The sequence below is a fragment of the Antennarius striatus genome, chromosome 4, assembly GCF_040054535.1.
Source record: "Antennarius striatus isolate MH-2024 chromosome 4, ASM4005453v1, whole genome shotgun sequence".
In the NCBI taxonomy this organism is placed as follows: Eukaryota; Metazoa; Chordata; class Actinopteri; order Lophiiformes; family Antennariidae; genus Antennarius; species Antennarius striatus.
The window spans coordinates 13584902-13607620 of NC_090779.1; the positions used below are offsets into that span (position 1 = coordinate 13584902).

General features: G+C 41.5%; 2 protein-coding genes across 2 annotated transcripts; both read right to left on the reverse strand.

The window, feature by feature from the left end:
• Positions 1-636: 636 nt before the first annotated feature.
• Positions 637-12509, reverse strand: LOC137594424 (lysine-specific demethylase RSBN1L-like). Its single transcript, XM_068313880.1, has 8 exons — positions 11846-12509; positions 11482-11604; positions 10427-11106; positions 4463-4600; positions 4194-4336; positions 3832-3999; positions 3566-3677; positions 637-3090 (listed from the first exon to the last, which is right to left on the reverse strand). Exons 1-8 carry the CDS (start codon positions 12333-12335, stop codon positions 1429-1431), a joined length of 3516 nt encoding a protein of 1171 aa, XP_068169981.1. The 5' UTR covers positions 12336-12509; the 3' UTR covers positions 637-1428.
• A 4724-nt stretch (positions 12510-17233) lies between these two features.
• Positions 17234-20199, reverse strand: LOC137593835 (aldo-keto reductase family 1 member D1-like). The gene is made up of 9 exons (XM_068312881.1): positions 20107-20199; positions 19861-20028; positions 19635-19751; positions 19194-19271; positions 18828-18950; positions 18303-18412; positions 17939-18104; positions 17763-17845; positions 17234-17326 (listed from the first exon to the last, which is right to left on the reverse strand). Exons 1-9 carry the CDS (start codon positions 20197-20199, stop codon positions 17284-17286), a joined length of 981 nt encoding a protein of 326 aa, XP_068168982.1. The 3' UTR covers positions 17234-17283.
• Between the last annotated feature and the right edge of the window lie 2520 nt (positions 20200-22719).

The following is a 22719-nucleotide window of genomic DNA, read 5'->3' on the forward strand; positions in this document are numbered from 1 at the left end:
CATCTCCCACATTGTATAGAAAAACTACCGTTTGCAAAGAAAAAATACACAACTGACCCTAGCACTACACACAGCACTGCTGCAGATGTGAGGATGGATCAGGTCGTGTGTGTGTGTGTGTGATGGATCGGGACGTGAACTGTTACCGATCATAAAGAGAACTGTCTGGATATGACGGGACATCTTATACAATAATATTTAATACTCTGAATTAATGCTGAATCTTCACGAACGGGATCGTCGTCAAAGAGACATGCCATGTTTGCCTCTACAATAGTTATTTATAAAGCCTTACGTCGGTCAAACTCTGACAGAACCACGAAATGAAGCCCCGCGAGTGGCGGTGAAAGGGGGCGGAGTCAGAGGAAACCCTTCAGAGCTTCAGAGACTGTTACTGTGGTAACAAACCCAGGGGTTCAGTTTACCTCGCTTCATGAAAAAGGTCAGGGTTACTGCTCTAACTCTGGGTTAAGTTACCTCCCTTTGTGAAACCAAAAACCCTGGTTTTCCCTGAGTTCAGGGCTGACTTATCCAGGTTTTCCACTAAACCTGATTTGTGAAACGGGCCCAGTATTATTTCAAGAAGCTTAGAAGAGACCATGTGATATAAAATCCAGAAGAGTCGATATTTTTGAACCATTTATTGAGGTTCTGATCAGTATAAATCACACTACCAAGTCTTATCTTAGGAAATAAAATGTATTTACAACATAATTTTCCACATACATTGGTTTCAAATAAAAACAGACATTAAATGATATAAATAAGTTCTATGGAAAATAAAACTTGTCTTACAAAAAATATATGCAATTTCTGTATACATTTTCTCACATTGGCGCTAATAACATCTATACTGTACAGTTTTGGTACATACAGTATTATTTACAGCCCTGTGTGAGTCAAATAATGTCCAGTCTGAAAACAACTACTTACTCCAATTTCGGAGTGTTGACTAAAGCAACATGGCAAAGTGAGAGATTTCAGTAAGAGCTTGGAGACTTGCTGCAAAGTCCAAAAACAGTGGAGAAGAATTTCCTATAGCAGAGAGTAAGAGCGGTTGTTTTCAGATTGGCTAGTTCAGTACCTAAAATAGGTGCTTGAAGAGCGAAGCCAAGTAGTGCACAGGCACTGACACACGGGTCACAACATTTTATATAGAACCTACGTACATTCGCTAACAAACGTGAAGTGAGCTACTTAGCTTACATTCTTAGGCAATGGTAAAATACTTGGGAGTGCGTCCTCTTCACTACATCATTGGAATAATGCTGCTGTCTCAGCAAATTCACAGCAGACTTTTTCTTCTTTTTGCAAACCAGAAGCACCAGCTGATGTCTGAAGTTAGTGGACTGTTTTTCAAATACTTTAACAAAGCTCCTGCGTAAGTTGTACGGTGAAAAAAGAAGACTTCTAAAGACATCTAGACATTCATATTAAGAAGTCTTTCTGTGTTTGGGGTGTGTGTGTTTTGAGAGGCTGTTTCAAAGAGTGCATCTGTGACCGAGTGTCCTGTGGGGGCATGGCAGGCTTCCCCTGCACCATGTCCTTTACTTTTGGTCCTTTAGAGGGCACAACTGTCCGAGTGTCAGCTCCAGGCTTCGACGACGAGCCCCGAGAGTCAGTGTGATGGTGGGTCTTAAGCCGACTGTCTGTGAAGGAAAGGGCCAGAGTTTGGTGAGCCTCCATGGGCTTAAAGAGGTCAAATGTGATCAGCGTCCGTGTTGGTTTGTGTTCCGGTTGCCCGGGACCAGACGCAGACTTTTTCCTCTCCTCCTTACCGCTGATGTCTTTATCTCTCTTTCCTTCTTTCTTTACCTGAATGTTTGCATGTTTTGGAACACCCGTCTTCCCTTCTTCTCGCCCTGACTTTAGCTGCACAGCCTGCGTACTTGCAGCGTTGGCCTCCCTGTGTCCGCTTTTCTCCTTCTTCCCATGTAAAGACTTGTGTTTATGCAAGCAGGCGTCTCGAGCCTCCTCTCTCACTGGCCGTAGGTGAGTTGCTCCCAGCATGCTTCCTCTTTCTTTATCGTGCTCTCTCTTGACGTGGGGTTGTGCCTTTGAGTCCCACTTCTCGTCTCTCTGTGGCAAAACCGTCTGAGAGGCTTTGCAGCCCTCTCTCGTCCAATCCTCTTCCTCTTTTTTCTTTGTCTGTGTCAGCGGCTGCATCGATGTGCTACCCTCTCTTCCTCCTTCTCCCTTGACTTTTTCCAACTCTCTCATCTTGTCCTTCTCTCTATCCCTATCTTTTCCCCTATCCTTTTTGTCTTTGTCTTTACTCCTATCTTTTTCCTTCCTTTCCTTGTCTTTGACCCTCTCCTTTTCATCTTTCTCTCTTTTCACTTTCTCTTTTTCCTTTTTTATGTGTGGTGTGCTGTAAGTGCTTGTTCCGTTATCTTTAGTTTTCTCTTTTACTCCTTGACCTGGTCCTACTGTCTTATGTGGCCTATCTTCCTCGACATTATTCTCTTTCCTATTATGCTGTAGTGACTTAAAGGATGCAATGTCCCCACCACCCTCCTCGTGGCAACTCTGCAGCGTCCGGCATGCATCAGCGTCTTCATCTACCCCTCCTTTCTCATCCTCTTTCTCATCTTCAGGATCCATTAGTGTGTGATGGAGTACACCTTCATTTCTCTCTTTCTTTATGAATGTTAGAGACTGTGTCACAGACAACTCCTTTAACTCAACCGTGTTTTCTTGCTCCTCCACCTTAAACACCTGTGCTGGAGTTTGTGAGGGTGGCCCCTCCCTCCCTACAGTCTCCTCATCCTCCAGCTTCACCAGTGTCTGTACAGCGGGGTCACACTCCCTCCTCTCAACCACATCGTCTTCCTCCTCTCGCTCAATTTTCACTGCATCTGCTGATACACACTTCTCCTTCACCCCCTCCTCTTCCTTTTCTTCCTGTTGGTGATACTGTTTGAGTCTGATATGCCAGGCCAGACTACAGACAGCAGACACAGTTTTGAACTGGTGGACAACTCCTCTAGGTATGAAGTAGATGTCATCGTGGTAGAGTTGAATGCGGGCGTATCGGATCCCCTCTCTCCTTAGCTGGTTGAGCTTGGCATCATCAATCCATTGTACACACTGAGGAGGCAAAGACACAGAAGTACATGAGATAGAGTCTTCCTACAGCTAAAAGAGCAAATATTCAAATCCTTGGATAGAACACAGTAGAATTGTTAGTATACAGTGACACAACCAGCAGACATTGGGCAACATAATTCATTTAAGTCTACAATTGATTTTTTTCCCGATCTCCACTATCTCCTGGAAAAATATTTGTCTTTAGAGACTAATTGCTAGGTTATGTCCCTTATCTTGATATTGTGGTGCTAAGCAGGTTTTTTTTTTTTTTAAGAAAAGTGGTAAAACAATGAGATCGAATTCATGACTGGGGTTGGTGACAGTGATCTTGGATTCAACATTGCAAGCAATTTTCTTTTTCCTGTGTGTGACAGGTTACTTCATTTACCATTAGTCCAAAAAATTAGATGAGGACAGAGGTAAATGATGTTTGAACAAAAAATACATCAACCCAAGCATCCAACATTAGACCCACCTGAGAGAGTGGAGGTTCGTGGAGGTCCAGCTGCAGCCTCATGACCACATCTGGGAAATCTCCAGCGTGGAAACAAACAACATCTTTGGTGATCCGGGCAGAAGCAAAAGCGCTTTAAAGGAATTGGTGGAAAGAGTTAAGATCTGAATGCAAGTAAACAATAACAATGAACGACATTTTGAGATCAAATAATGTGCTATGTACAGTGTGCGTGTGTGTGTGTGTGTGTGTGTGATAGAGTAAAAAAATTTCACTGTGGTACTCACTCCTCTCTGCAGCACACAGCCTTCAGCACACCCACAGCAGCAGTAGTTTGTCTCTCAAACCCCTGACCGATGTGGTCGGCATGGGCTCTCGTTCGGTCCTCAAACAGCATTTCCCTGGGCTCACTCGCTCTGGGCAGGTACTGTAGGTTCTTAATCTCATTGGTGGACCTGAAATAGAATGTTTCAGAACATTCATTATGTCTCTATGTGATGCTTGTGTACCTTTACACACACACACATGCTGCTACTGGCGATATCAAGTTTACTTTAGACTAATTTTTTTGGGAAGAAAATAAGGATGATGATGACTCCACAATGCCCCCACACTCACAAACATTTACTGATTCAATAATTCAGCCCACCTTTTCCTTTTGAAAGGTGATTTGGGCATGTCTGCCATAGGGATCATCTGTTCTCCAGGTCTGACCCACATGATGGGGCCATCGTCGCTTTCAGTGGGGCTCTGCAGCCGCAGACTAGAGAACGTTCCCCAAGGCAGAGTTCGCTGTATAAACAGAATGAGAAGCTTCAGAGTTGCATAATTCCTGGCATAATTCATATACTGGGAGAAACTAGAAAGGCATCTGCATGTCAACTGGCTGTAGGAGTGTTTACATTTGCACAAACTAACCTCCAGAAAGGGAGATTCCTCTAACATGCTGATGAACTCAGGGAAGTAGTCTCCAACCTCTTCATCAACAGCTCCGACCAGACTGACCTGACGCATTGCCCCCGCACGGTAAGTTCCCTGGGAATACGTCCGCTTCACCTGCAAGAAGGAACACAGACAAAAAAATCTGAACTTTATCTGGCAAAAGTGCAAAATATTGAATGCTGACAGCTCTTGAACTGAGCCTTAAAGTTAGCTTAAACATTACGTCAAGAAAACAAATGCAGACGCTACCTCTCATGCTTAACCTGAACTCCTTACAGCGATGCACAATTTCTTATTTCTAAAAACAGTCACGTATTCAAGATGTGCTGAACACCACCAGGCCAATAAAATCAAGTCAAGCTAATATGTGACCAAACACCACGACAAAGTTCATCTTTTGTTGTGGTGCCATGGCAACCACAAATTGACGAATCTGCGCTGTGTTGATTTTGTCCACCATTCTCCTGTAACAACACAACTGCTGGAACAAGCAATCACAAGTAGGAGGGCAGCTTTCAAAGCCATGTGGTTCTGAACAGTACGTTTGCAGTCATCACTGTGAAATCTGACATACAGATGCAAAGAGATTCAAACCCCGGCAGCTAAATAATAATAATCCCCCCCCTTTTTACAGGAAATATGTTACCTGATTACTGCTCATCAGACAGCTCAATGGTAGTACCACACATATGCCACAGAAGAGATGACAAAGAGAAGCAAGAAATTACTTTGGATACCCAAAAAGCCAACAAGGATTTGTCCTCAAGGACAAAAAAGAGTAAGAACTGTGGGTGCAAAGCTGCAGTGACAGATGTCCACTAGTTAATCCATCTTCATGAAGTTCATTCCTTCGTGTATCTTTTCATGACTTTAATTCCAAACAAAAACATGTTCGACAAAGAACATTCACAGCACTAGAAGGGCTTCAACAAAGAAATACAGTAAATATATAACAAATCCAGAACTGCAGAGAAGCAGATATAAACAAACAGACACACACTTCTCTGGAGGATCCTTTCCTGTCGCCAGACAATAACATTATGGACCAATAGTTATGAAAACCAGAGGGTTACATTTAAGTGTATTACTTCCCCATAGAATTACATTTTATCGCAGTGTCTGCATCTATATGTCCACCATTAAAGAAATGTTCTCATCTGCTGCAGTAAAATCTGTGTCGTCTGTTTGCTCAGCATCAATCTACAGTTGACATTTTTGAAGATATTGGTCTTTATTTCCTCCTAGTTCGATTTATTTTAATCACAGTTTCACTTAAAATTATCTTGTGATTCTTGTCTAAAGCATTTGTGTTACCAATATTTTTTATGTGCCAAATGTTGTCAAATATTCTTTCATTTGAAAAATTCCTTTGCATTTGGGAGCCTCTGTGGGGCACTGCTCTGAAAAGTGTCCGCCTCCTGTTAGACCTCTGTCTCTACTTCTGTCACCAAAAACCCTGGACTATTTGAATGAATGTGTCAGTAATGATGAAGTAATGATGAAGTAATGATGCACCGGAGAAATAAAGACATTTGATTCTTCTTCCAGGATACAGAAAGGCTGACATTTAATATTTTCTGCAACTGCACTGGTGCTGTGTTTTGATCTCGCTTTTGCTGTCAATACTTCACAATATGTTTCTGGTCAGCACCGTGATTAGAATGTTTAAACTGTGAACTAAATATAATGTTGCTTAAGTAATCAGCAAGGTAATATGAACATGATGCTTCCAAAAGCATCTTTAAATTTAAGAAATGACTAATAAAAGACAAGACTTTCCTTATGCTGAAAACTGACCAGGAACAAGCAGCAGGAAGAACACTTGACAGACTGAATGAAAACCTCAAATGGCCCTCCTGTTTCAAAACACTCATACTACGTTGCCTATGTAACACATTTCTCCAAGCCAAGGACGGTGAAGAGCAGCAATCAGTAATATCCACTGTTAATGAGAATGAGTACTTTACACAACTGACTTGCTTTAACAGTTATACCTTTATTAAACTTAATATATATTTCATGTGGAATTGATTTTTCCAGCTTAGTTTTCTTTTATTTTCCTTAGTTAACAAACTTTTATGTACTATAACTTCTTAAAAGTGTTTTCATGAACAAATAATGTGTAATATTGAGTCATCCTCTCTTAGTGATCATTTGTTTTAAAGTGTTTTACATGAAAATAAATAACCAAATATTGGGTATCAGTTCTTGCCACCAGGTTAACATTGATTTCTAGGTGCAGTTTTCACACTGTGAAAATGTCTTATTGTTGTAACTGTAAAGTCAGAACGTCTGTGTGTCGGAACAGATTTCTCCATCATTAACTTGAATGTCAGAGACTTCAGATGTATGTAGAATCTACAGGAGATCAGAGTGCTGGGAAAGGAAAACACAGTCAACACCATTAAATGATGTTAAGTGGCTGGATTAAGACGACATGCTGACACTTGTACTGATTTTGGTTTCATTCAAAGCAGCAACAGGAAGTAATGCCCTATTTTATTTGGGACAAGACAATTACCATGCCAGACGATTTGAAGCAATATCTGAGTACAAAACACTCACACAAGGATAATAACACACAGCAAGGGTCCCTGTTATTTTAAGGTTTCCTGACCCTCACTAATTCAATAATTAAGAGCATGTTCAAGGGTAAGAGGAAAATAAATTAAATGGCAAACTAGACACCATGTCAGTGATCATCCTACTAATAATGATGTGAAAAAGTCCAGGACCAGATTTTGACAAAATTTCTCCAAAACCTGAATTTTGTTACTTTAAGGCACTGTCATGCTTTCTTACCCACTAGTTCTTGAAGTTCACCTTCAACAGACTAATGATCTGATATCCTCCTAGACAGCAGGATTTTCGATTTTGAAAATTTATTGCGGCTCTGAAGCATCAAAGCATCCCAGCATTACGCTCACAAATCCACGCTTGACTGTCGGTGCTCTATAGTGGAATACTGTGTGCAGTTCATATCAGATGTAACAGGACCGGCAATCCAAACACTTCAACTGACGGAATGTTCAGCTCAATACCATTTTCTCCAAAAACCTCTTAGTGCCATAGATGTGAAACATTATGAAATTCAAACAAGCCATAACGTTCTTCTGGGCCAGCAGAGGCTTTCACCTCAACATTCTCCAAAGGATGTCATTTTAGCCAAGTGTCTTTGAAATAGTAGAGCCATGAACATTGCATTTTACTAAGGTAGGACAGGCCTGTAGTTCCTTGCTGGGCTTTGCACTAGGAGGTAGTATGACTAAGCCACTGTGGCTCAGTGTAAAAGAATTGAGTGAGCCAAAAAAAAGCCACATTCTTTGTCCAAGACAGCGGCTTGCTATAATAGCAAGTAAAACTTACAAGTACATTGAGTAATACCAAGAATCAAGTTTATTAAAATCAAAGTGTCTAAGTCATGGTTAAAATGTCTTCTAGTCTAAGTAAAACTTACAAGTAAACACTGAGTAATATTTTGTATGACTGTATTTTCACATAGTGAATGCAAGTTTTCAGTTGTTGGGGGGTGCAAAACCACGCTCGTCGTGAGTGTGTGTGGAGGGTATACCTCCCACAGGGGCGGGGTCCGGGGGGGGGCTTCCCCCGGGAAATTTTTTACAAAATGGGGTTGTTTTCCTGCATTCTGGTGCTTCTGAGGGCAAAATCTTCTTTTCAGTTTACCTACAAAAATACACTGAAGTCAACAGTTCAAGCTGAACTATCTTTACTTCTATCCTACTTTATGCAGGTATGAATGTGAGATTCAACAACTGAAAACTTGTATTCACTATTTGAAGATACAGTCATACAAAATATTACTCAATGTTTACTTGTAAGTTTTACTTAGACTAGAACACATTTTAACTTTGACAACACCATTTGTTTGCCATAGTTTAGTTTGTTTTTTTAATTCGATAATGATTCTCCATTTCAATTTAAAAAGGCATGAAAAATAGCAAGCAAGTACATTTGTTTACTAAAGTTACCTTTGGTTTACGATGATTTTTTTTGTTAGATTTCACCCAGTTTAAAGAGATACAAAGCAAAAACATAAAAAATCAGTGTCTGAAACTTTTTCTCAGTATGTAACAGGATTCATGGATGTATTTGGTGTTTGAACTCCATTCCTAAATTGCCAAAGAAGAAATTTCAAGACCAGCCTTTGCAGGTGATGTTAGTTAATAATCTAACTCTGTTGGGTGCATAGAATTTTCGAAAATAAACACTATGATCTGTAGACAGGTAAGATTTTCGTCTCCATCACTACACAGCATTTTGCCTGTAGTTGTACAGGTCTGATGGGCCGCCAGGGCGACGCGAGCCACGGCCAGGCCAAAAAAATACCCCATCCATTTCAAATACATCTCTATTGGAAGTATTAATCAAAAGACAGGTGGAATTTTTCTGAAAACCAAAATAGAATGAAGTGCAGTAGTGAACCATGCACCTGTGCATGAAGTTCAAATATGAACAGATCAGTTATTTTGAAGAAAAAAAATAATTTTATTGAGTTATCTACTCCCCGCGACTCGCCACAGTGGATGAAGCGATTTAAGATGAATGAATGAAGTTATCTACTCCTTGTGGTCACTTTTTCTTTGCCTAGACTATTCCTACCGGACAAAAATATAAACTACCGACTGCCTGCTGCACCATCTGACTGAATTCAACCAGATCAATTTCCCATCCTGCAAACCTCGGCCATTTATAGATTTTTTGAAAGGACCTGAAAAAAAAATTTTTTGGGAAAAAACTGCTATCATTATTATAGTAATTGTTTCAGATGGATCTGATTACTCGCATGGGTTTTTGGAAATTTAAAAAAAAACTTGATAAAGTTAGGTTGAGAAACAGCTGATCTGAGGATAACCTGTGTTTAAATTTTATTTTCTGATGAATATCCAAACACCGTATTATTTCTTTTCGAATTAGCCCATGCCATGTTTTTATACATAAGGACAAATAAACAATCAAGACAACATAACATGTGTTGTGTTTTCATAAATTTAGTGTCCGAGGTGAAATTATTAAGAAGTCACAAACTTAAAACAATAAACACCAACTAGAACTTGGGGCAGCAGTGGCTCAGTGGTAGAGTGGGCCTTCTATGATCAGAGATCGGCGGTTTGATTCCCACTCAGCCATCCTCAGAGTGTGAGCTGACAGTGGGAGGTGTCAGCTCACCTCCCGGTCACTGCCGAGGCGCCCTTGAGCAAGGCACCGTCCTCCTTATGAGCAGCTCAGTTGGATGCACCACAAGGTCGCTGCTGTCACTCTGCCTCCCCCTACTGTAAAACTAATTGCATGCTTACAGGCCCCTAGTGTAATGTGTTTTTGTTTCAGGGGACTGTACACAATATTGTATTTTATGCAAAAGTCCAACTAATTGCATGTATATGCACCGCATGAGTGAAAAGACAATTTCCCCGTTGGGGACAATAAAGTAGAAATTTCTTTCTTTCCTTCTACAAAGTAGTTAACCTGAATGCAGACTTTGATGCAGTCACCTTTACATTGCATAAGATAACTTTAATTTCTTTAGCATTACCTCTGGACACTGACATGCAAACACAACAACAACTGAGAATGCCATGATAACTATTAAAGCGCTACAATATTAAAGTTTCCCAATACACCATAATGTCTAGACAGACTGTGACTTGGCTTAGTGCTCCACCTGACGACTCAGACACACACTGTCAGAAGGCTGAGTGGATAGATCTCACCACTAAAAATGTTGACCAGGGCTGTCACACAGACAACTAAAAAAAAAAGTCTACAGTCGAGAAAGCCGAGTCTGTGTTACTCACGCCTCCAGACTATAAAGTAACTTCAAAGAATCAAAGGAGACAGTTCCAACATGCTCTCACACTCACAAACCTCATCACTGTGTTCACCACAACTGAATAAAAGTTATATAAAACACATTCATCTCACCTGAGACTGGAAGTTGACCATAGTTGTCGTCTCTATGTCCTTTTTTCCAAGCACCTCCATTTTCACTGGCGCATTGGGGAATTTATAGGAGAAGTATTCCAGGAAGTCTGGGAGGTAGGACGCAGCTCCATGGATGATTCCCATCACAAAGCATGCAGCTTGGGCTTTATCCTCACTGAATGACAGGGTTACAAACTCTTGGGCAAAGCGCTGCATCTCAGCCGGAGACAAACAGGAGAGCTGGTCGATGTAAGCGTGGGCCACAGATGCTCCTCCGTTAGGCTGATGCTCGATATGGATCATGTGCCCAAACTCCAGGCCAGGCAGGCCAGGCATTGGAGTGCAGTGAAGAGGGGAGCTGTAGCCAAGCCTTTCCCTGACCATGGAGGAGATGGAGACAGTGGTCGCGGCGATAACAGAAGCATCCTGGTGGTGTTGTTGTGACGCTGCTGAGGTGTGGAGTAGACTGCTGCTGTTGTTCCCATTAATTCGACTGAGGAACTCAGGCAGCGCCAGAGACACTCCTGAACAAACTGTCTGACATGAGCGATGATACATTTTGGGTCGGCTGTGCCTCTCCTTCACTCTCTCACCATCTTTGTGCTTCTTTTTCTTCTTCTTTTTGAGTTTCTTCAGCAGAAGATCTTCCTCTATACCAGACTTGGGCTTCTCCGTTGATTCTTTGATGGAAGATTGAACATTTTAATAAATTAAACACAATCTTGAGCATCATTTGAGGTGAAAATGAATCAGCAGTTACAGGAAATTAATCACAAATTCATATAAATTAAATACATCTGCAGTCTGCCTTAAAGTAGAGGAATTTTATTGAGGTTATGTTTGATAGTTTCATGAACTTCATGGAATATTCCACTGAAATGTCTGACATATCTCTATAAATCACATATTTAATGACACTGCTGATAGTTATACACCTTAAATAAAGCTTACCTAACCACTGGCTCCACCAGTGTATTATTGGAGCTTTGTATAATTCAATAATAAAAAAAAAGGCATTTTGATCTAAACTTGTCAACATTTCATGTCACTCCTACCTTTCTGTGGAGAAACCACGTCCCCATTTTCTTTTGCAACATCATGGACAGGGTGCAGCTTGTAATTTTTCCAATCTTTATTCTTTTCCTTCTTGTCTCTGTCTTTCTCCTTCAGTCGGTGATCTGTGGAGCAAACATGAGTAAAATGCTGTGACATAAACTGTCTGATGAACAAACACACATTTCCACGTGTATACATCACCATCTGGGCCTAATAAATACTGGGGCCTGTGGAACATGGAATTATGTAATAATTTAATTAATCCTAAAATTGCAGCCCTGTTTGACTAACAGTGTTTTATTTGACGGTAAACCGGGCTGACAGCGGCCGGCAGCGGAGGTGGGCTGTGCGGTGCGGTCCTACCTCTCTGGAGCGCCTTCGTGTCGCCGTTCTCTGTCTTTGTATGGCAGCTAGCTGGGCTCACTCTCTCCAGAGCCGCCGCCGAGCTGCGCTGCGCTTCACTGCCTTTCTCCTTCTCCTTGTGTCGCTTCTCCTTGGCCTTTTTCACTTTGGGTGGCGAGGCCAGGAAGTTGCTGATTTTGAAGATTTTCCGAACGGGAGTAACTGGCACCGCCGAGCCGACAGAGTGGCTCGCCTTGGCCGGGCCGAAACTCCATTTCGCTGGGCTCCCACAACTCTGTTTCCCGTTGTGTTTTTCCCCTGCGCACGCCTCTCCGTTCAGTTTCCTGTGCTTCAGGCCTTTCTCCTCTACCCGGACCTTCTTGGGCTGAGGCGGGTAAATGTCGCTGGAAGACTGCGGTCGGCTCTCCGGTGGCCGTTTAGCTATCAAGGGTTTAGGGGAAATTGTTTTGCTGTTTCCTGCGAAATGCATGGAGTCCACGGCCTCGGCCATCTTGGAAGTTTCTATTTTTTACGGTCAGACGTAACGGGTGCGTGAGAGACAGGCTGGGGGCGGGGCTTAAGCACTTCCGTCAGACGCACGGAGCAGGGAGAGCGGCAGTTCGCATTGTTTACCCCGGACATGACACGGGTCGGTCCTGTCGAGTGCAGTGGTTCTTAACCTTGTTGGAGGTACCGAACCCTGCCCGTTTCATATATTCACTCACCTAACCCTTCTTTACTAAAAAAAAATATATATATATATATATATTTTTTCCAAATCTAAGACATAAGTATATGTTTTACTGGTGTATGTAATGAATTGTGCATTAATTTCACTTTTATCAAAGAAAAAAACCAAGACAGTGCATCAACTCACATGAAACGACCTACCTGCAAATCAGTGTGACTTATGTTGTTATTGAGAGACCAGTTCAGATATGCGTAGCTTCACCTTGGCAAGTGCTACTCTTATGTCATTTTCACAGCAAATTCTGTTTCTTTTGTTTTCCATGCAGCCCAAGGAAGTGTTCCTCTATTTTTGCCAGTGCGAGACTAGAGTTGCTCAACTTGAAATTGCAAATCATGCAGAATGCTGACTCCCATCACGTTCCGTTATACAGTACATGACCTCCGTCTCCGCCGAAGCCCTGAGACCGACTCACAGAACCCCTAGGGTTCGATTGAACCCAGGTTAAGAACCACTGGTCTAGTCACTAGAGTCTAGCTTCAGTACTGTCTAGTGACTAGAGTCTAGGGTTGGTACTGTCTAGTGACTAGAGTCTAGGGTCGGTACTGTCTAGTGACTAGAGTCTTGTTTCGGTACTGTCTAGTTACTACACTCTAGGGTCGGTACTGTCTAGTGACTAGACTATAGTGTCGGTACTGTCTCGTGACTAGAGTCTAGGGTCGGTACTGCCTAGTGACTAGAGTCTAGGGTCGGTACTGTCTAGTGACTAGAGTCTAAGGTCGGTACTGTCTAGTCACTAGAGTCTAGGGTCGGTACTGTCTAGTGACTAGTGTCTAGTGTGGGTACTGTCTAGTGACTAGAGTATAGTGTCGGTACTGTCTCGTGACTAGAGTCTCGTGTCGGTACTGTCTAATGACCAGAGTATAGTGTCGGTACTGTCTCGTGACTAGAGTCTCGTGTCGGTACTGTCTAGTGACTAGAGTATAGTGTCGGTACTGTCTCGTGACTAGAGTCTCGTGTCGGTACTGTCTAATGACCAGAGTATAGTGTCGGTACTGTCTCATGACTAGAGTCTAGGGTCGGTACTATCTAGTGACTAGAGTATAGTTTCGGTACTGTCTAATGACCAGAGTATAGTGTCGGTACTGTCTCGTGACTAGAGTCTAGGGTCGGTACTGTCTAGTGACTAGAGTCTAAGGTCGGTACTGTCTCGTGACTAGAGTCTCGTGTCGGTACTGTCTAATGACTAGAGTCTAGGGTCGGTACTGTCTCGTGACTAGAGTCTAGGGTCGGTACTGTCTAGTGACTAGAGTCTAGTTTCTGTACTGTCTAATGACCAGAGTATAGTGTCGGTACTGTCTCGTGACTAGAGTCTCGTGTCGGTACTGTCTAGTGACTAGAGTATAGTGTCGGTACTGTCTCGTGACTAGAGTCTCGTGTCGGTACTGTCTAATGACCAGAGTATAGTGTCGGTACTGTCTCGTGACTAGAGTCTTGGGTCGGTACTGTCTAGTGACTAGAGTCTAGTTTCGGTACTGTCTAGGGACTACAGTCTAGTGTTGGTACTGTCTTGTGACTAGATAGATAGATAGATAGATAGATAGATAGATAGATAGATAGATAGATAGATAGATAGATAGATAGATAGATAGATAGATAGATAGATAGATAGATAGATAGATAGATAGATAGATAGATAGATAGATAGATAGATAGATAGATAGATAGATAGATAGATAGATAGATAGATAGATAGATAGATAGATAGATAGACAGACAGATAGATAGATACTTTATTAATCCCGGAGGAAATTGCATAGACTCTAGTCACGAGACAGTACCGACACTGGACTCTCGTGTCTGCAGTAACATGTTTTCTCCGTCTCTGGATAGCGTCAGCTTTTGTATGAAAAGTAAAACAAGAAGTGGAGAACCAGTTTTTACAGACCAAGAGTGTTATGAACATAAAGAACTAAGAAAAGAAGTAAAAGAAATGATTGTAGAAGAGATGATTGTGGAGAACGGGTAGTTGGGTTTTTTTTCTTAATTTTGTCTGTTTTTACTAGTGTGATAAATGTTAAACGCTTAGATGTTTCTTTGTTCAGAAAACGCACAGTATTATTGAAAATCCTCTTTATGTGAATCTCTTTTGGATTTAGTGTCGTTATTATTTTGTAATTTGACTTTTATGAATAAACGTGATGTTAAAAATCAAATCAAATCTCTCTTTCTCTCTCTCTCTCTCTGTCTCTCTCTGGATAGATAGATGGATAAACAGACAGACTGACAGACTGACTGACTGACTGACTGACTGACTGACTGACTGACATACTGACTGACTGAGCATTTGACACCTATCTGCATCCAGGATTAAAAGTATCATACCCAAAGTAACCACTGGGAGGCAACAAACACACTTAGTTTCTCAGATAATCAACTTCAAAAAAGCAGCATCACATTCGTGTCTCATTACTGACATTTATTATGTGTAATAAATATTTACATCTGGGATTTGGGACAAAAAATATCCCAGCAAAATAAGCCTTGACACTGGTTCTTAGCCTGGGCCCTGTATACTTTGACAGCTCACTGTTGTATGTTCACATTTTGTGTCATGGTGGGTGCTTTTTTTAAACTATTTTTTATTTTATTTTTCAGCTCACCTATAGTACTTTTCCTGACATTGTCAATGCTGTCTTGCCTGGCAGTGGTCTTTGTGGTGAAAGGATGAATTTATATAAGCACCCTGCTGCATCTGATTTGAGGGTCTTTTTTTCCTCTCCGTCTACTTTTCAGCACAACCGTTGCATTTTTAAAATGCTTTCTATCCATGGTTGTTAACACTCAACCCAGCTGGAGACATGGGTCCAGTGTTTCAACAAGGTCTGATATAGATATTTACAGACATTTCCGTGCAGCAGACATTGCGTGAAGATATTCCAGTGTGTAGAAGTGCCAGAGTTGTAGTTCAAAATTAATTCCGTCAACTTTAATTCTGTCAACTTCTCCTCCTCGACAGAGTTGTGGTGGAGAAAGAGCTGAGTTGAAAGATGAAGCTCTCAATTTACCGGTCAGCCATGAATAAAAGTAAACCCAGGCAAATAAATTTCAAACCCTTGTTAGACTGCAGAACACACAAACCTCAGAATTAAAAATAAAGTGCAAAAAGAGCTGAATAATCCTTTTCTCGTAAATTAAAGACATCCCAGTCTAAAGAACTGAAGGCCTACACTTCAAGTAAAAAAACATTAACATGTTCAGAAAACATGAATAAAAACTGACTTTCAGGGGAAAAATGCTAACAGGACTGTCTTCATGAGAGAAAGGGGCCTGTGGCCTGCCAGTCATTTACTTGTGCACAAGGTTACTTGTGCAAAAGGTGTTCACAGAGCGCACCTTGACTGATTTGGAAAGCTCCCACTGTTTGGCACAGCCCCCTTTTTTTCCCACCATGACAAGGTGGTGGAAAAAGAGAGGGTGGTGGTCTCTGTCATCTGTGGCGATAGAGACCACCCGCTTCAGATCTATGTCCCCCTTTGTCAGCATCTTATTGCTGCATACATGTCCCCTCCTCTTGTGTGTGTTAGTGGTGTTACACCCAGCAAAGAGCTCCTTGTCTTTGTGAAGGAACCTGACACACAAAAGCTGGACCTTACCACTAACATCAGTAGACTCATCAATATCCACAGATATGCATGGTGCTCTCTGAATAGCTGCATCGAGCTGTTAATATTTCTGATTTTCTGGTTGCTGTTGAAGCAACCAGAAAATCAAAAAATGTTGATGTTGGGAGTTTTTTCACAAATCTCATCTTTCTGTTTTTCCCAAACAAAATGTCAACAGCTTTTAACCACTTATTCACAACTGTCCCATCACTAAAAGATGTTTTATGTTGCCCCAAACTCCACCATGCCTTTAGTGAACATTCGTTTGCATTTTTCTCGGTTATTTTGCCCTCAGCTCGGACTTCAGGGAATTTTGCTCCAAAGCTCTGTGCTTTGTTTCGTAGTGGCGCTTCACGTTATTAGTTAATTAGTGCTACGTGTTCAGATATATGAGGTAAAATGGTTTTGAACTGACTGATGGAAGAATAAACATAAATTTCTCCGTCCATCATTGTTAACCAGCGGTTTTCCTCATCAACCTCCCTTCGTTTGGAGCTGTGCTGTCCTCACTGCCTGTGCTCTGTGCTCCTGTAGCGGACGGTAAACTCACAGCGGACTGCCTCACTTCCTGGTGCGCTGACAGACAGGGTAAAGAAACGATCTGATTGGCTGAACTGAGTGACGCTATTACCGTATTAACTGGAGGAGCGGCGCCCGCCGTCTGTAGCCGTGACCGCCAGTAAAAATGCGCCAAGAAAAACTACTCTGGTGAATTTATCATGGGGCGGCCACGGGTCCGGACAGAACCATCACGCGGTCCGGATCCGGGCCGCGGTCCGCCTTTTGGTGACCCCTTTTTTAGAATGACATCTCAGCCATCCGGACCCCATAAAGACAGACATAAAACTGAACTGCTATCTGCTGGGGTAGGGGCTGATAGTTTCTTCCTACCCTCAGGGGTTTGCCCTGCCCATAAAAACTTAAATGTGACGTGTTGGCTGTTACAGATTCTCACTGTGTGTAAGTAGCATTCAACATGCAATAATATATTGGCCTACAGTGTTCTCTGTGAAAATGTACCTGTGTAATGTTCTGAAATACAAACGCTGACAAGCGTTTGAGTTCATGCTTTTATTTAATGTTTCACAGCATCGGTATGGAATAAATCAATATTCATCATGAAAAGGATATTCTGGATGGTCACTCCACCTGTGTTGACACAAAGACTGATGTTGGTAGCCTGGCACGGCACAATTCAACTCAGTCTTCATTAAATAAATAGATAGATAAATAAATACAGACATACTTTAAAAAAATAAAAATTTTCAAAAAATTATAAATTATATATATATATATATATATATATATATATATATATATATATATATATATATATATATATATATATATACTGGATTAATCCCTGTAGGGAAATTAGTGGCACAGTCTAGTTAGTTACATGCATATATATATTAGTTAGTGTGTATAGGCCCTGAACACACACACACACACACGCACGCACGCACGCACGCACGCACGCACGCACACACACACACACACACACACACACACACACGCAAAGATGGGGCCTGTAGGCATGCTCAAGTACTTCAATGACAGTACTTCAATGACAGCTAATACTTACATCAGCAGCTCCACAAAACGAATATTTTTGTTCAGTGCCTCTATGGCGGTCATTTCCTCCTCAGTGAGTGAAAAATCAAATATCTAAAATGATTTGATTGAAATTAGAAGTCAATCCTTAAAATAAAAGTGCAGAAAGGTCGAACTTTTGGCAACATAACTTCCTAATAAACATACCTGGAAGTTGTGTTTGATCCTCTCCGGGCTGAAGCTCTTTGGGATCACCACCACTCCTCTCTGGACATTGAAGCGTAGAGCCACCTGAGCACTGCTCTTGTTGTATTTTTTACCGATGGATGTGAGCATGTTATCCTCCAGCAAGGGGGGACATCTCAAATTCACCCTGATAATGAAACAGAAGAAATCAAGAGATGCTACTCAAGGACACTCGAAGGTTTGGCTTGGTTCATCTCATTGTTGAATATGCCCAGATCTAGATTTATTCCAACTTTCCGAACATAAATCGTGTTACTGAACATTTGCTTGTAATTTACACTAAAATATCACATCATTTATAAAGTTTCCTTTCAAACCAACACACCAGGAGGCATCTCTAGAGGAGCCGATGGGACAATATCCAACAATCACAATGTCATGCTGACGACAGAACTCCAGAAGTTTGGGTTGTGTGAAATATGGATGGCATTCAACCTACAGTTCAGAAAAGGAACATGCACTCTGTGAACATTTGTTGGCCAAAAAAAGAACAAAAGAAACTTGCCTGGTGGACCAAGCGGAGTAAATATTTTAACGTTAACAACCAGGGTTAGTAACCGCTGAGGCTGGCCTCATGTATTTCTTGCATACATCGGGATCTCATCCAGATACATAAGGTAGTTTTTTTTGCGTAAAGGTGAATAAAGTTCTAAAACATACCATCAAATTTGAAATGGCAACATCTTCTTACTATATCCATGAGTTACATTTTGCAAAAAATGTATACATATAAGTAAGTTTTTTTTGTGGACAAACCGCTTACATAGGCTACCGCTGTACACGTAGCTTCTTCTCACCACTGACTGTGCTACATAGTTAGCGGGGTTCTAGAGAGATCGGTCAGGCTCACCTGGTTGGATACAGGTTTGTGTTTGAGGCCTGGTTTATTCAGCAGCAGCTCCAGCTGTCTGCGGTTGAAGTTGGACACGCCCAGAGATTTTACCAGCCCGGCGTCTTTGCAATCCTCTAAAGCCTGTTAAGAAAGAAGATATCAGATCCTCTGAAGGTCTGAAAATGATGTTCTTGACAGACTTAATCTACACTACTGGGGAGAAGAAAATATAAAGCAGTGAGGAGGAATTAAGAGTTCTCTCATCTCAACATTTTGACACTTTTTTTGTCTTGCTTTACAACTTTGGATGAGGAATTCATGTGAAATTCTATGTGAGAAAACATAAAAAAATCACAAAACCACTGAGAACCCTACAGAACTCACCTCCCACGTTGCACAGAGGTCTGTGTGGTGGTAGGTGTATTTTCCATCCTGGTCTTTTGGATAAAATTCACTCCCAGGCTGAAGTTTAAGCACAATTCAGAGCGTTACAAGTGTGGCATAATCTGCTTGGCGATGCTGTCAAACTTAACATGAAATGATGGTGAGGATCTCAGTGGAGTGATGAGCCCCAAAACCGGTGACCACAAACATGAACAGTGAAAAGGGAAAGTTTTGCTACAGTTTACTCCAATGACTGTCATCATTGACAAAAAATAAGCCTTGAATCTTTTAACAAGATAATAATTAATTTATTATTATTGTGATTGGTCATGAACAGTTTATTTTAAACCATTTTAAATCATCAATTTGAGTTTGTTTGGCTGTGATAACATGTGAGTCACTGTTCAGACAGAGGACCGGTTGATGGTGTGTGCTACAAACCTTGAAGGCCATCGGAAGCTCAATGATGTAAAGGTCCACATAATCTAGTTTTAAGGCTTTCAGTGTCCTCTCCAAAGTTGGTCTCACCAATTCTGGTGGATGAAATGTATTCCAGAGCTGAGGACAACACAGAGGTACTGAACAGGCAACATAACTAAATGAATGCAGCGCAAAGTGACTCATAAAAGAATCAGAAGGTTTCTCAAACTGCGTGAGTATGGATTACCTTTCCACAATAAAAGATGTCTTCTCTTTTCACGGTCCCATCAGCTATCTTCTCTCTGATGGCTTGACCGACTTCATGCTCATTGAAATAAACTAACGCCCCGTCAAAGTGCCTGTAACCCACATCAATGGCCAGCTTGACACACTGGAGTGCCGTGCCTTTGGGAGTCTGTAAGAAACACAAAGCAACATTTTGATTGCGTTAAGCAGCAACAGTACATTAAAGTTGAGACTTTATTCTCCTCACCGTTCGAGGGTCTCCGTACGTGCCCAATCCCAGCAATGGAATATGATTTCCATCACTGAGGGGGATTCTGTGGCTCTTAGCAGTCAGTTCCATGTGTGTGAAATGTGGATGAACTGAACTCTAGCCTGCCTAATAGCTAATTTATTGAACGAGCATGAATCTTGAACTTTGGAGTTTTAAACTTTATGACTGCTTTCAGGTATTAGCAGGTTGATGATGTCACGTGAGATTCCAACAGGCAGAGCAGGCTTGTATCCAGCTTTTCATCATGCCCATGATATTACACCTGGTTCATCAGGCTGCTCTTAAACCGCTGAAATAATTTCCCCCATGCATTTGTCAAAATGAAATTACCGTACCAGACTGATTCATGGCTACAATGGATAGGAATGAAGAATATTAGATTGAAGTAGTCCTATCTGATCTTTCATAATATTGATTATTATTTAAATACACTATATGTTATTAATTTCTACCATCGCAATTACAATGTTCTATCAATAAAACAGTACAACTGTTGTTTTAGCGTGCCTTAAAGAGTGCTGTGTGAGCTTAATGCAGGAAGACAATGTCTGAAGTACATAAGCTTGCAAATACTATTCTCAGATGTTAACATACAGACTTCACATTGACAGTTGCATGCTGTATTTTAAACAAAACCTTACCTGAATATGTCAACATTAGAAAATGATTCTACTTTATGCATTGGAATAATTTAATATTTAATAAATTAGGTTTATCTGTAGTCCTTGTATGATGAAACAAACTTTTAGATAAATTTACAGGGCTGATGTTTGATAGTACGGCAGCGTAGAGCTGCCACACCAAGAAAATAAAAACCGGGACGTATCACGTTATTTCGTGATACGTATCTCGGAATTTCGTGATAGTATCTCGGAATTTCGTGATAGTATCTCGGAATTTCGTGATACGTATCTCGGAATTTCGTGATACGTATCTCGGAATTTCGTGATAGGACTTTTTAAAGTGGTTTTATTTACTGTCTGCTGGCCATCAGTAAATCATGGCTCCTTTACATGATGCCATTGAATTTTATTTCATGCTTGGCTTGAGACATGGTGAGATTTTACAGTTATTGGGCTCCGTGGATGACATTTATATAAGCATGCGTACCCTAAGACGACACTTGAAAAAGATGGTGCTATACCGGAGGAAAAACGAGTCGGACCCTCTTGAGGTAGCGTCGTTCCTCATTGATGAGCTGGAGGGACACGGCCGGCTGCATGGATACAAGCTCCATCATCTCAACTGCATCCAAGCTGGATATGTTGTCACCCAAAGTACGGTGAGGCATTTGTTAAAGTTTTTCGACCCCCGTGGTGTTGAACAGAGACGGAGAAATCGCCTAACGCGGCGCATGTACTTTAACCCAGGGCCTAATTTCATGTGGCATGTTGATTCATACGACAAACTAAAACCATTTGGTGTCTGTATAAATGGAGCAATGGATGGCTTTTCAAGACTTATGATATGGCTACATGCCTATTCAACAAACAGCGATCCCAAAGTAATCGCTGGGTATTTCATAAAGGAAGTTGAGAGGAGGATGGGGACACCATCCAGAATTCGCGCAGACTTCGGGACAGAAAATGTAACAATGGCAGAAATGCAGAGGTTCTTGCGATGGAGTATGGATCGCCGCCTTGTCACCAACTGTTACATCGCTGGGTCCAGTAACCACAATCAGCGGATCGAAAGCTGGTGGGCCTTTTTGAGAAGACATCATGCCCAGTACTGGATGAATCGTTTCCAGGAACTGAAAGACAAAGACTGCTTCTCTGGAGACTTCTTGGACAAGCAACTTATATTGTTCAGTTGCCTGGCCATCATCCAGGTAAACTATGTCAGATACTGTACATGAACCATCATCTTGTGTGTGTGTGTGTGTTTGTGTGTGTGTGTGTGTCTCTCTCTCTCTCTCTCTCTCTCTGTGTGTTTGTGTGTGTCTCTCTGTGTGTGTGTGTGTGTGTGTGTCTCTCTCTCTCTCTGTGTGTGTGTGTGTTTCTCTCTCTCTCTCTGTGTGTGTGTGTGTGTGTGTGTGTGTGTCTCTGTGTGTGTGTGTGTGTGTCTGTGTGTGTGTATGGTCATGCGTGCGTGATCGTGAGCAGAGAGAGATAGAGTGAGCGCATCTATATACAGTATATGGTCCGTTAGCTATTCCCGATCAGAGCTGCACAGAAAAGAATCAAATTTTTTTGGAATTAGCAAAGTATTTTCTCTATTCCAATAATGGATCCCATGGATGTATTTTGTGATTGATCCATGATCTAACTATGATTTAATCCGTGGTTCAAAACAACGTTACCAAATTTTCTCCTCTCGCGAGATCTGTCCGACAATCCCACACGCACACTCTGGTGGTCTGAGTACACCGCCATCTACTGGTCAAAAGCCAGTGGGCTTTATATTGCAGCTGTCAAAATCCTATGCCTTTAAGCAACAATGTTGTCATGTATGTATTTAAATATATATTTTTTTCTTTTTTTACTACATAGGAAGAACTGCAGCAAGTTGTACATTTGTGGAACACCCATGTTATCCGGAGGAGCAGAAATGCAGTGGCTCCAAGTGGACGTCCCATTCTCATGTACA